The sequence below is a fragment of the Barbus barbus genome (assembly GCF_936440315.1).
Source record: "Barbus barbus genome assembly, chromosome: 11".
Lineage (NCBI taxonomy): Eukaryota > Metazoa > Chordata > Actinopteri > Cypriniformes > Cyprinidae > Barbus > Barbus barbus.
Window position 1 is genome coordinate 288,715 of NC_136739.1, and position 15,868 is coordinate 304,582.

At 39.0% G+C, this 15,868-nt stretch overlaps 1 protein-coding gene across 1 annotated transcript in view; it reads right to left on the minus strand.

Annotated features, from left to right (window-relative positions):
* Positions 1-8,886: 8,886 nt before the first annotated feature.
* The window catches only part of LOC306876979 (cyclin-dependent kinase 16-like), a 32,544-nt gene continuing 25,562 nt past the window's right edge, over positions 8,887-15,868 (minus strand). Inside the window, exons 14-16 of the mRNA XM_079428475.1 lie at positions 11,880-11,970; positions 10,798-10,875; positions 8,887-9,482 (exon numbers count right to left, since the gene is read on the minus strand). Of these exons, the coding sequence (XP_079284601.1) occupies positions 9,391-9,482; positions 10,798-10,875; positions 11,880-11,970 (261 nt within the window). The 3' untranslated portion in view covers positions 8,887-9,390. The remainder of the gene's footprint in view (positions 9,483-10,797; positions 10,876-11,879; positions 11,971-15,868) is intronic.

Sequence of the window (15,868 nt, forward strand, 5' to 3'; positions counted from 1 at the left end):
AACAAGTGGCAAGTCTATTTATTCTGCATTTACACTCCAAGATCAATTTTGACATATTTGTCCCATCCGTTGCTATGATTATTACTGAGACAATCATCACAATTTTGGATTCAGTACTGCATACACAGAATAAACAATCAGGGTGAACACTCAGAAATGTCAGACAGGGCTAAACAAGACTTCGCAATGGGGTGAAGTGAGAGTGTGGCTGAAGTAGCTGGGGTAATGAGAAACACCTGGAGGTAATCAGTCCTAGGCAGGCCCATGGAGAGCTAGTACTCGGGTGCCCTCTGGTGGAGATCGGAGAGAGCCACAGAGGCCTGATTCGTGGAGGTGACACCTGATTATAATATAGACTTCTGTTCCGCTGAAAATATAGGATTATGTTTGCTATGCTTTCACACTTTGCATATATGATCAATTTAATTTTAATTCTCAATTTTATATTTTAGAAAACAGAATAATGGCCATAGTCTGGATACACACAATTATTATACAATTTCCATATTTTTCCAGACCTGGAAAATACTAGAATCAAATGCCATACTGCGCAGGAACCCTGGATGCTCTTCAATCATTTTTGCAACTACTTTTACAATAAAATAAATACAATAAAGGATTTACTGCAAGCAGAGGCATTCTGCCGGATTGAAGGTTTGCTGTATTTCTTTGTTTAATAATTCTTTTCTTTTAATAAAAAACACAAAATCAGTCTTTTTCTGCTTGTATTTCGGCATCAAACCTCCACTAATAGTGATTCAGAAGCATGAGCTCCATCCATTGAACAGAAATCAGTCTGTAAGGAGCAGCAACCGGCTGGTTTTGGGAAGTGATGGATGATAATTAACTGCACAAATTCACCTGGTGATGGACGATATCGTTTGTAATTTGGAGAAAGAAAAAAAGAGAAGTAAAGCACTTGGGGTTGTGTGTCAGTTTCAGGTGCAGGTGGCTAGTCATATGATCAAGACCGCAGATGGTGTTTTCTGCAGTTTGCTGTGTTTTTGATGTTGTGCTCGACGTGCATCCTCTGTACCCTTTCACATAGGCTGATTATTTAAGAGGTTTTTATTCTGTCTGGGAAGCGGGGCAGACAAACGGTACCTTCAATGTTGGAATGCTGAATAATGTACCTTTTATCTATCATGTTTGGGGATTGAGAGCTGAGATTGGGTAACTGTGCTGCAGTTGTACTTTAGATAAACGGCAGACCAGCCACCGTTTCTTCACCGTGATTATATTAAATATTGTGTGTTATTTGCTTCTTGTTTCTGTGGTACTGCTCTCCTTTGTGTGTTACAGCGCTCAGTGACTTTGTACAGGGCCGGGCCTAGACACTAAACCTCCTTCGGTGTAGGTGATTTGGGTGGAGTGGCACTGCTGTGTGGTGTGTACTAGAAGGTTGGCACTGAAATGGTTCTTTATTTGTGGTGTATGCTGTGGGTTTTCTTTCGTCTCTTACAGGTGGTAGGAGGTTCATAAGAGCAGGCCGACCCTCTTGTAGTCTCGAGGAGAGCTATTTCCTATTTTTGTGGATTTTATTATTGATACGTTTTAACATTTGATGGTCTGTGTTGGATAATAAAATTGTGATTTCTTACAAACTACATTGTTGCTCCTCCTGCCTTAAATAAGGAGATGGCGTAGTCAGCTTATATTTCCTACACTACATATAACTTCTCACATCAGTTTGCAGAGATTATTCTTATGGAGGAAGAATTTACACTTGTTTCAAATGAGGAAGGGACTGCATCATTGCGCATGGATATTGCAAGAACCCCTTTGAGAGAATCTGGTGAGCATGAGTATTTTATGTCTTTTATAGCCTAGACACATTTAGTTCTCAAAATGTTCTGGGCATGATGTGACAAATACACCTGTCCTGCATGCATTTAATGCATTTGTCCTGTATCCTCATATAAAAAATAATAAAAATAAATACACTAAACTAGTAAAGCTTTTTCACATTTGTCTTCTAAACTCGGGAATAGCCTTCCTGATAATGTTCGGGGCTCAGACATTCTCCCATTTTAAATCTAGATTAAAGAAGCATCTATTTAGCCAACATTCACATAATATAATCACATAATGCATGTTTGTGGAACATGCCATTCAATAAATACTATTCATGACATCCTACCTGAATGTCACACATTCTGAAGTTATATGCATATGCTTAACTACTTTATCACTGCTGTCCTCTCTTGTAGGAACATTGATGGAGTTTTCAGTATTCGTTTTAACCAAAAATAAATAATAATAATAATAATAATAAAATGCATAATAATAATAAAAAAAGCTTAATCCATTTAAACACATCAGTATTGGTGCTCAAATTAATCATTATTTTACAGAAAATCTGCATATACACACACGTTGCAAAGAAACTCAATAAAAACCTTTATTAAATGTACTTACATTAGCCATCAGAAACTAATTCCATTGAAACGAATGTAGCAAAATTATTTGGCATGAAAACTCATTTGACCTTCCCTTAAATGGCATCTGATACATTTGGAACTGCGACAGAGGAAACAACAATAACGATACAAACATTTACATATAATGTGGAAAGCGTTTAAATCTGTTCTGTAGGAAATACCATTTGACAAATCTGTCGCCGTTCAACATCTGCTGGAAATTGATCCCAGTTGATCTATAACACCGGTATGAGGACTAGAAACAGCGCTAGAAGGGGAGCAGGGCCACTCACTCCAAACTCCTCCGTTTGCTATTTTAAGTCTTTTGCATGTTGCTTTGTAGCTGGATAGGTGAAAGGCATAAGACTGTAGCTGCCTCCTCCAGATATTAGGATTGTTTAAGCAGGAAGATCCTGTGTGTTGCCATTCTCAAGAACACGACATGAAGAGGGATTTCTGCTTGTCTCACGAACCCTTCACGTTATGATAAGACTATAGTGTCTTTATCTTTAGCTCTTTGGTGTATTCCTGGACAGTTTTCAGTGTGCACCCCTCCTGAGGTGGATTTATTTAAATAGCAGTCTTCGTGTACAAGGCTTTATCTGGTCTTGCACCAAAATACATCAGTGACCTTCTGATTCCTTACTCTCCTCAAAGAGCACTTAGGTCTAGTAATCAGCTTCTCTTAACTCTCCCACATCGTCGCTGTAAAACCAAGGGTGGTCTGACTTTTTCGGCTGCAGCTCCTACAATTTGCAATAGTTTGCCTGTAAATGTGAGACTTGCTCCTTCACTAGCCAGTTTTAAGTCTGTTCTCAAATCTTATTTGTTTTCTCTGGCTTTTGATTAATGTCAGTTTAATGGTTTGATGTCAGTTTGCTCTGATTCTATTTTAATGTTTATTTTTCATATGATGCATGTTTCCTTTTATGCTTTTTATATACCGTGTTTTGTTGTACAGCACTTTGGCGCAACTCTGTTGCTTTTAAATGTGCTATAGAAATAAATTTTGTCTTGTCTTGACTTGACTAGGGTCCTCTACTCTCTGGGAAGATCAGCTCGTATGATCAGCCTTGAGTTCTACAGAAGTGATGGTATGACAGTTACTAACAAGACAAACACAGGTCTCCTCACAAATGGTTACTCCAGTCATTAAATGTAACATTTAATTGAAAATGATATAGCCTAATTAATAGCCACACCTTTTCATTTAAGAAGAATATTTTTGTTCTCTATTTAGGATAAATCCAAGACCTTATTAGCCCAGATTTCTGTTTGTTTGGAAAACATGCATCAGTTCTTAGGACAAAAAGAGGATTTATAAAGCAGAGGTCCTCAACTCTGGACCTTGAGATCTACTTTCCTGCAGAGTTCAGCTGCAACACTAATCACACACACCTGTACAAGCTCATCAAGGTCTTCTTGAGGAAGGAGCATCACCTGATGGGCTCGTTCACTGCACATGTTGTGGAAAAGGCTGCCTGGAAATTAAATGCACATTTAAGTACTGCAGCAACTTAATGGTTAACATTCAATTTAATATTTAAACTAGATTCAAAGGTACTATACAGTATCATGACTTTCATATTTATCTATATTAAGAAAACAGTCATTATTTGGTATGAATCACCCTTTAACTGCTAATCTGACTCTTCAGAGATCATTTTACCTGGTATCTTAAACCACATCCAGTGGGATGTTCCTTTCTCTCAACAGTAACATGACAGAAGTCTGGTTCACCAGGAAGCTTATAGGTGTCTCTGTCGTGTTTTTATAAATTCATAGGTTTCTGCTCTCACAACTGACTCTCCTGGAAGAGGAAACAAAATGAATGTGGTACTATGTATTGCCTAACATTGCCTCATTGCTACAACACAAGTATTCACATTAATGTACCTATTTGGATTATATGAGCAGATGAATGGCTTTCTTTTCCTTTTCACCTTGGCTTTTGCAACAATGGCAGATGTAATGGGTTGGCTCTCTATTGGTTTGCCTCTTGGTCAGTACCACTTCTGTGGCAGACTAGTGCAGGATTGTTCATCTGTGGTACACAGCAGGTTCACATGGTGTATTAATCCAATGATGTGGGCGCCTAAGGATTCAACCTTAATCTCAATGAAGATGATAATGTCAATTTTCTTGTAGTCTTGCCCAGTGCTTGAAGTGTAAAAAAAAAGAAGTGCCGGTACTCACCCGACCCCCTCCCCCCTATTTAAATTCTTTAAAATATCTTCTTTTATGTTTAACATAACAAAGAAACTCACACAGGTTTGGAATGACATGAGGGGTTGAGTAAATGATGACAAAATTTTCATTTTTGGGTGAATTATACCTTTAATTATTTTTATCATTTCAACATTATACAGTTGTACCTTGTTTTACAGTATGTGCACTTATAATGTATTTACCCAGGAAAGTTCTTAGTAATATTTAGTAACTACACAGACTTAACGTGCAGGTTTAGTACCTACTTATTACCCAGTTACTGTAATTACTATACTAAATTGATAGTATAGCAGAGTATGTATGTGCAGAACAGGACTGTAAAACAAAGAATTACTGAGTTTTTAAGTATTGTTGTTACTTATTAATAAATAATACTAAATTAATTATTTTTAGCAAACCTTGAACAATAAAGCATTACTAGTTCATTTAGCTGACCAACTTCCTCCTTTGGCTGATGATTTGTTATGATTTACTGAACCAATGTGTTCTAAATCTGCATTTCTCACCTTCCAGACCATTTTAGATGTTTCACTTATTAAAGCCCTGATTCCACTCATCAGCTTCTTGATGTGCTGAACAAGGAGACATGTAAAACCTTCTGGGAGGTGGATGCCGAGGTCTGGAGTTAGGAAACACTGTTCTGATTTACCGCACAGACAGAAGTGACAGCTTTGGCATTCTGCTTCAAACTGATTCTACCTGGGATAAAAGCACAACACGTTTGTGTGATTAGATTAGATTCAACTTTATTGTCATTGTGCAGAGTACAGTACAGAGCCAATGAAATACAGACGCATCTAACCAGAACAGCAAAACCTATTTGTATTCAAATATAAAATATTACTTCTGAAAGTTGCAATGAGCCTGGATTCACTCAAATAAGTGCATGTAAACATACTCAGTGATGATGGCTCATGGATCACTCTATGCTGGCACTAAACCAGCCAACGTTTGGTTACTAGATCTTAGATTTAACTGCTACTAACACACTGATTTGTCTCCCACAGCCTCAGGTTGACACATTATGATTTCATTTAAAAATTATACCACAGTATGCATATGTGCACACATGATTGTGTATTAGTGAAACCAATCCTAAGCATATTTACATGTATAAATGAACAGCACACTTCAGATATGCCTGTATGCTTAGTTTCTACAGAAAAGGAATCTTTTATTTGAGTTTTTCTCTTCAGTGTCGATTGCATGCTCTTTGTTAAGTGTCAAATGTCAAGTTCCTGTGATCTACATTTCTATTTTCATCTCAGTAGTAGTAGTGCACTAATGTTACATCATCACATAAACCCAATCTGAGTTCAAACGAAACACTTTGTTGATAAGTCTTCCCCTGAGCTGAAGAGGGTGACAAAGTCAATAAAAAAGCACTTGACATAAATATTATTGCATGACATTAAACAAAATGGTAATAATGGCAACCAACTACTGGCTTATTTTGGATTTGGCCCACAGGCTTATGGAAGCGTCTAAAAGTATCGGTATTGTTGGAAATTGTTAGAAGTCATGGTGTGAAGACCCAAATGTGAGGTGCTTCTTAACCAGAAGGCTGCATCCTAGTGAGCTTTCTAGCCTGAGTCCTTCTCAGCACTCAATGCTAAAATGAGATGTTCTAGTACAGGGGTCTTCAACTAAACTTGCTTGAGGTCCAGTAATGAACCCTCCTCACCAGCTGAGGTCCAGACAATTATATAGACCTACCTAAAAACATTATTTGATGGTTTTGGCCAGACCGGGGTATCTGCAGGTAATTTAAGTTTATATTTAAGACTTTTTAAGGCCTACACAAATAAAATTAAAATGACTGTAAAAAGCTAGATTTAGAGTTCAGATAGTTTTTCACAAAAACAAAAAGTTTTATAAAATGATTAACTTTACATTTCAGTCTAAACCGTTTTTTAGGAAAATGGAGGCAAAAGTATCAATTATTATATTAATTTAAACAATTATTACCAATCATTTATTATATTAATGAAATAACATAAATATATGTTACTGTCTTAATTGTTTACATGTTTTAAATGCATTATCTTCTGGTTGATCCACTAGTTCACATTTACAACTCTGTGTGTTTGCTGCATAAAAACATGGGCTAATTTTCACATTGGTCTGAACAAAAACAGCAGACTGGATATTATTAAAAATGCTATTTCATTCTATGCCAGCAGGTGGCGCTTGTGGAATGGCAGAAATATAGCGGTTTCCCCGGTAACGTACCATAACCTTTTGAAATTTAATTGTCACATTTAGCCGTATCTCAATTCTTGTCTTACCGTCCCCAAATTGAAGACCTTCTGAAATCATAATTAAGGCCTTGAAATAACTAAATTTTGTACTTTTTAGGGACCTGTCAACTTTCCTAACTTTTGAGAACCCATGGCAACCCAACCCATGGCGATACAGGCAGTGGTCGAATTGCAAAAACATTTCATGGGGGATGGTGTGGTCGGGGGGGTTCCTGTGGCTAATTTTGCACAATGATTACAAAATTGGTCTCATTTTTAAAAACTTTTCTATTTATTAAAAACAATGCCTTATTAAATTAACTATTATTTATAAGTTTTTTTCCTTCTGGGGCCTGAAATAGAGGGATTTTGTTCAGTATTGATAATTAAACAATATTTTGCTGAATGTGTTTTTGTGCTGGCACCTTGGCTGATTTAGGACTGTCATGGATAAATAAATATGACAATAAAACCGCCAGTAGATGGCAGCAAGTCCCTGTTTTAATAAATGACTTACTGAATCATTCATATGAAACGTTTCGTTCAAAACGGCTGATTCAATAGAAACGAAACAAGTGAGACCATCTGAATTGAATCACTGGCTCACTTGATTCGTTCAAAAACTGATTCATTCATGGAATGAAACACCGTGTTGCTCTGCACTGTTGTATAAAACTAATAGCACATTTGTGCTCGCGCACGTGTGGTGATACACAGAAAAGTACATTGCTTGTGCAATGAATATAAAAATGTAAAAACTCATACATGGGTATTTTTTGTTTCATTGCTGGAATTATAAGGGCATTCTAACTGTATTCTAATGGGCTTCATCGCGCAGTGAATGCTTTTGGACTCTCAAGAGGTGTTTTTTTCTCAAAGTTGGATAATATCAGCTCTCCTATGGTCTCTCAGTCCCTCACAGTCACATACATTATGTCAGGAGAATATCTTTAAATTCTAATCAAGGAAAAATCATACCTTCTGTTGTCTTCTTTTTAAAGAACTTCAAAAGTTGCGCTTGAACCATTTTTGCGTGAAAAAATTACGAAATTGCTTCTGCTTGTGCGCAGCTTGTTACAGTACCAAGGTCTGATTTAGTTCGTAAAAGATCATAAGTAGAGAATTTTAACATTTCGTGTGCATGATAAGTTTTACGTAATACACTAAACTAATAATCCAAAGGGGATGGTAAGGGGGATGGTGGTTTTACAGAGGGGATGCTTTTTGTCACTTTTTTTGACCGGGGGATGCCATCCCCCCGCATCCCCCCTCAATTAGAGCCCTGGATACAGGACAAAAAACGGCTCTACGGAGCTGACTTTGATGTGCTTGATATAAATTAGATTTTGTTAGAAAATAGCGTTTGGCATTTATTTATATCATTATGTCATAAGTCTTGGTGGTCCAGATGGATCTCTCAGTCCGGATTCATCGTCATAACAGTTTCCACCCCTGCAGCCACAGCACAAAAACACTATTAAACAACAACAAAAATACATTACACATCATTATATTAGTGTGAATCAAGTGAGTTTCAACTATCTGCTGTCTTCCATTGGTTTACATCACAGGTAGTTAATTTATAACAAAACACAATGCCTTCATCTTCAATCATTTTTTTTGTCTTGCATTACATAATGAAAGTGGACCAGTTCAGTGCCTTCAAAACATGCTAAATGAAGGACACAAAATCTTCAAACTGAGATGGCCTTTGGAAGTGCTTGACGTGGCAGCCCAGATATGCAGCCTAACCTTACTAGGACACAGACTTCTGTTGAAGAAGCACCCGTGTGATGTTTGGACAGTAGAAGGAGCAGTGAAAGACCACTGGGTGGCACCTTCATGAAACTGCTCAGGTATCCATGTTTCTAAAGATGCATACCAGCTTTTACATCAGTACTCAAAAGTATTGAAAAGATGCAGCTTCTCTACCTGTTTGGCATCTTCACCATCAAATACTGCCAAGTGATTGCTGAATTAGAAAAATATGTTTGTTTGGACAGGCAAGGCCATTTTATTGTTATAATGCATCTCAAATACAGTGCAAGATGTGGGACTCAAAAATGGTCAACACTGGATACATTTTTGGAGAAGAAAAAGCAGCTAAAATCTGTTTAAACATTTAGCTAAAATCCGAGATGGTGATCATTCCAATATGGCTGATACTGAAAGTAGACTGGATTTGGCTTGGCCCCACTTTAAAGTGAGAGACACGGAGTGACGATTACTACATTTGATGACATTAATAGAGCATGCCAGTACTGGCAACTTTTTACCCTAAGCTTGTTTGGGCTGCCTTAGATTTCCATGACAGAAGGAAAGATAGCTAACAAACGCTTTGGGGGCATTACACATCTTTGGTGCTTGATGCCTATCAATATGCATATTTTTCCCTAACTCATACAGATATTTACATACAGACAAAAAAAAGTGCAAAAAAATAAAATAAAAAGATACTTGCAGAAACATAAGTAGAAAGGAATGCAAGGGAATGAGCAAATCTATGAAGAGAGGGGGGCAGGATGTAGAACACGATGTACTGCTTCAGGAAGGAAATGTTCAGGAGGGGCAGATCCCATTCGATGGATCAGCGCTGAAATATATAATCACATTCAAAAAGTAACAAATTACTTCAACAAACTGCTTCCAATAAATTACTGCTGATATAATTAACAAAACAATCAACTTAGTTATTTGAACTTAGTAATATGAAACTATTATTATTAAATTATGGGTTAAAGTAAAATCCCTATTTCAACATAAATTGTATTCTTGTTGAAATCAGCCGTAATAGTTATACTATAATTTATACGAACGTGCTATTTATCAAAACCAAGCATAATGAAGTCTTCTTACCTCAGGGGTCTCCAGTCCTGCTCCGTGAGCGCCACCTTCATGCAGAGTTTAGCTCTAACTCTCAATATCAATCACTACACTCAAGAGAAACAATGACTGCTGGAGACCAGAGACAAGAGTTTGTCTACAAACTGATCAAGCCACTTCAAGCATTCTAATTAATTGTAATGACAAGAGAAGTCAAATAACCTATGTTTGTTCTGTCAGTCCAAGCAAGTTTTATTGAACAGAATTGATGTGGGAGTGCAAAGGTGAGTAACTGAATAATGACATGAACAGAAGAGTGTCTTTCTTACAGCTGCACAGGGGACTGTCTGTGATCAGAGCAGCACACACCTCAGGTAAACAGAGACAGGTAAGAATCAGGATTAATAACACAGAATGTCTTTTCTCTTACAGATGGAGAACAGAGGAGATCACTGGAGAACTCTAAGAGCTGGATATATCGCTAAGTTCACAGGAAGTAAACTGACAAATTGACATTTCTCTACACGATTGTCACTCACATGAACAAGCACCGATTTTGCCTCTGATTTCTGGCATTTAGTGGAGTTTCTGAAAAGAAATGTCGGCGAGTGAAAATCGGGGCTGAAATGCAGTGTGAATCTGGCATAAAATATCCCAACTGTCTGCTTGCTCAGAACATTTCCTGTTGAAGCTATCCTCTGCAGGAAGGTGGCCCTCCAGCAGCAGGATTTGACATGCCTGCCAACTTTATTATTTGTTGTTTGTTAAAAAAAAAACTACTGTATCACAGTAGTTTGACACAATTTACATTTTTAAAAGCGCTATACAAATAATATTGGCAGTAACAAGCTCGTTTTGTTTATTCATAATGTTTATCACCTTTTCAAAACATTAATCAGCAGATTCTCAGTAAACAATAAATCACTGTTCCTGTGTTACTTTAGTAAATGGAAGGATTTACTCAATTTAAAATCATATTTTGTAATATTGTATTGCAATATTTTTTACTTCTGTAATGCCAATTACTTTCTCATCTGATTTATTGAGGAGAGATAAAAATAGAGTAACCATCTGCTTTAACTCACCCAACTCTCTTTGAGCTGGAAAGTGTTTTCCTGGGTCCTTCTGAAGCCGAATCTCCTTCACAGAAAAGATGGAGGTAGCTAGAGTGACAGAATTGAACAAATAATTAATACAGACAAATAATTATGACATTTCAGCTGTGAAAGTATGACTATAAATGTGTAGAAATTGTTCTGGGCTGCGTTTCCCAAAAGCATCGTAAGCTTAAGTACATCGTAGACAGGGCTTAAATTGGGATTTGTTATGTGGGGGGGCTCTATGGTATTGAGTTTATATTTACATTTATTTATTTACATATATTTAGTAATTTAGCAGACACTTTTATCCAAAGTGACTTACAAATGAGGACAATGGAAATATATATGTATTGTGTGTGTGTTTTGATTCGTTCAAATGGCAGATTCATCAGATGTTTATGGGGAAGTCGTGGCCTAATGGTTAGAGAGTCGGACTCGTAATCCAAAGGTTGTGGGTTCGAGTCTCGGGCCGGCAGGGATTGTAGGTGGGGGGAGTGAATGTACAGCGCTCTCTCCACCCTCAATACCACGACTGAGGTGCCCTTGAGCAAGACACCGAACCCCCAACTGCTCCCCGGGCGCCGCAGCATAAATGGCTGCCTACTGCCCACTAAATATAATTTTTTTTTTTACCTCAGTATGCTGAGTTTCTTAGTGTTGCATGTTTAGATTTGTCCTGGAGAGACTGCGAGAGCCTCGCATCAGCAGAGCAACCTTATACTGGCAATAGATGCATTATACAGTAGAAATATCCACTATTCGCCACTTACTCTAAACGTAATAAAATCTGAATAATACTTGCGTTTTGGTGTTTACATAGTTATTTTTGGTTAGTGATGTTTTAATCATGTTACTTGTCTGGCGTTAATGTCGAGCCCTGGAGTCTATGTGCCGGGCCTCAGCCCCGGACGGCTCCGGCACAATTTAAACCAGTGGAGCACAGGAAAATTTGATTGGGAAACACAGTCCTGTTCGAGACTGTCCCAGCAAATTTATATACACAGCATCACATCTTACAAACAAAATGAGCTTATAAGACTATAATATTTCTAGTATGAAATACTTACTGTCAGCCAGGTCCTGCACTTTTTCTCCCAGGTCTCTGAAATATATGTGCCGGAGAGCCACTTCTGCAGAAATACGTTGCCGTGCTTCAAACTAAAAAAAAAACAAAACAAAAAAAGGAAAAAAACAAATACATCTAGTGTGAGTTTCTTTTCTATGTGCATGTCTACAAATGGGATCTCACAGCAAATACTGCAGTAACGTATACAAACATTTTGTTATGTTGTACTACAAGCCCTATTTATAGGTTATGTCACAAGCTATGTTTAGTAGGTAACTACAAGCCAAATACAATACTACTTGGTATTTCTTGTGGTATATGCCTCACTTGGTAACATTATTTAATAGATTTCATTCTCCATCTGTGTAATGTTGTATCCAGCGTTATCAAATAGGAGATCACTGCCTGCGCTCCTATTTCCATAAAACTGAGTTCTTTTTAACTTCGCTGCATTGCCAACTACCTCAGTCACTCATGTCACATGACATTTCCAATTACTACTTTACATTTCATACATTTAAAATAAATGAATTCAGGTTGATGTGTCACTGTGAAACCCCTTTTCAGTTGTTCTATAATATTTTCACACTAAAAATAATGGTAATCTTTCTGACAGAACTTTAAGGGGGTGACATCATCAAAATAGTTAACACCTGTTACTGGTGTAACCTTGGTTCTGTGAATGACGGAAGACCAGTAACCAGCATTCTATTTCATAGTTTCACCACTAGAGGCAGTCAAAACATAGGGCAGTGGTTCTCAATTCCAGGCCTTGCGTACCCGCTCTGCACGTTTTGTATGTATCTCTTATCACTTCAGGCATTTTTTCTATTCGACTGTAAGTGCCCAACGAAGTGGACATCACAGGATATTCCGCCATGATTCCAGTTCGAAGCGATCATATATGTTCCATTCAAAGGGCATTAAACTGTGTGAGATGTGAATTTAAATTTTATTTATTTACAAAGGCATATTATGTCACACTTCAAACTTCTCTAGTGTGTGAAGACGCAGCAGGCAGTGGCATAGCGCAAATCTGTGAATGAATGTTTCGAAGTGAAGTAAACTTCAACGGATTTTGCATGCTCAGGGAGTAGGGAGCAAAGAACACTATGTAGGGACCATGTCAATCAAAACAATTCATACACGGAGCGTTCTTCGATTTGTTAATGGGGAATGAGGAGAAGTGGTGTGTGGCCAAGTATGGTGACCCATACTCGGAATTTGTGCTCTGGTAATTTAACCTATCCAAGTGTACACGCAGTAGTGAACACACACCCGGAGCAGTGGGCAGCCAATGCTGCGGCGCCCGGGGAGCAGTTGGGGGTTCGGTGCCTTGCACAAGGGTCTCACCTCAGTCGTGGATCTGAAGGTGGAGAGAGCGCTTGTTATTCACTCCCCCACCAACAATTCCTGCCAGGCCCGAGACTCGAACCCACAACCTCGGGTTACAAGTCCGATACTCTATCCATTAGGCCACGACTGCCCACAAGAAGAGACATGCAAAATATGCAGAGCGGGTGGTCGCCAGGACTGGAATTGGGAACCACTGACATAGGGAAGACAAATACAACCAAGGTACAAAGACTACTAAAGAGGTTTTCAAACCTGTTCTGGAGGCCCTCCAGCACTGCACATGTTGTAAGTCTCCCTCATCTAACACACCTGATTCAACTCACCAGCTCATTAGTAGAGATTCCAAGACCTGAATTGGTTGTGTCTGATAAGTGAAACCTGTGAAATGTGCAGTGCTGAGGGGCTTCCAGGACAGGTTTGACTAAAGGAAAATGGAGACATAAAGGAAAAAGGCCACATTAACCAATAAACTCTAGTAAATGTGCAAGGTGATGCCGAGAGCATCAAGACCTCATCATTACACATAACTGTACCACTGAAAACCATTGTGTTATTCCACTCTCTGACCACTTCTTTCTCCAATTCTCTGTCACTCTGCCTTCATGCCCACTGCCTCCTCCTTTGGTCTCTTCACCATAACCTCTGCTCTTTCTCCCCTACAGTCTTTTCCCCTGTGATCTATGTCCTATCCATCATCTCTGTGCTCTCGAACTAAGCTCAGAGCTGCTGAGAGGAAACACTAAAGACCTCCCCTGTCCTCTTTCTTCACTAATGTTTCTGCTGCCAAGATATCGTACTACTTAAACAAAATCAGCAACACCTCAGACACCCTGAAATCATTCACAACATTCTCCTCTTTTATCTGTACCCCTCCACCTCCTTCCACTTCTTCTCTGACTGCTAATGACTTTGCCAGCTTCTTCACTGATAAGGTGGCAACCATCAGCAACTAGTTCTTTACATCACTCACCCACAGCCAACCTCCACCCATATACATTTAAATCTTCTCTTCTTTCTGTCTTTTTTCGGAGAATGAGATCTCCAATGTTCTGTTCCACCCATCCTACATCATTTGCCAGCTGAAGAGTTTCAACAATGGTCAGCAGGGTTTGTCTCCACTCTGTGTCTTTTGAACCCAGACTGGTTCTTTTCAAGAAGATTGTTCTGTGATAGAAAAGCCAAGAGCAGACTGAACACTCCAAATCATCTGTTCTTATTCTGCTTGACCTGCAGCCTTTGACATATGCTCCTGTCTACTCTTTCTGACTTGGGGATCACAGAGACTGTATTTAGGTGGTTTCAGTCCTACTGCATAGGCAGTGTAGGTACATGCTTGTACACCATTAGGAATATCAGACCCTCCCTGTCATAATATGCAGAACAGCTACTTGTCCTATCTCTTGTAATATCAAGATTGAACTACTCCAATGCTCTACTGGTAGGCCTCCAACCAGTGCAAATAAGTCTCAGCAGATGATCCAGAACACAGCAGCATATTTGGTCTTCAATCAGTGAAAGAGAAAGATTAAAACATTGCCTCTGTCTTTACTGTGGAGCCGGTGGTCACATACTTGCCGAGTATCTGTTGTGACCACTCCAACCTTCGGTGAGTCATGTTGCTACTTTGTCTATCATCCAATCTTCATTGTACACCAAAGTAACAGCAAACTGTGCCTACATCTCTGTCCCAGTTAATGCTGTCCTCGATCCTGCAAGCTCTACCTCTAATTGATCTTCTGAGCCACCGTACTCCCCGATCCACTCTGTAATGGAAAAGCACTTGGGAAAGAGGATCATCACTTTTTGTGCTAAGACCATCACTCTAAATGTCAGTTGTACTCATGTGGAAGAAATCTCTTTTCTGGTTCCAGAGAGTTTAATCCTGGAGCATCCTTGGCTACAACAACACCGGGGAGGATTTGTTATGGGCAGAGTCTCTATCTCCATCATTGTGGTCTCGACCTACAAAGTTGTCCACTGCTATGTTCCACAAACAACTCTCACATCATCAAAATCCATGCCATTTCCACAGACAGTCCTCATTGTGACTCCAAAATAGATGTCCATGTCCCCCTGGAATACTGAATATTCCAGGATGTGTTCAGCCTCAATGTGCTTCCCTTATCTACCATGGGACTGTGGCATTGACCTAATGTCAGGTGTGCATTAACCAAGGGATGGATTTACCCCCTTTCATTTCTGAAATAAAAGGCTATGAAGAGGTACATAGAGGTAGGTGTAACCTAGAAATACATTAGTCCTTCTACATCCCCTGCCGTTTTGAGTATCTTCTTCATGGCCAAAAAGGACAGAGACTTGAGGCCCTGTATAGACTATTGCCTTCATCACACCCACTAGCTACTATAAATATTGGGTCATGCCGTATGGCCTGGGCAATGCTCCCTTCGTATTCCTGAGTTTCATTAATGAGGTGTTCTGGGACTACATACAACATTTCCTCATAGTGTACATTGATAGTATCCTCATATACTCCCAGAACAAGACAGACCATCATCATCATGTCGTGCTGGCACTCGGCAGCCCGAGGTGGAGCTGGGGGCAATGTGGAGCCAAAGGTGTGGAGAAACAAGGCATAGTTGTAGGACTGGAAGTCCGAGCGCATCAGAACGATGA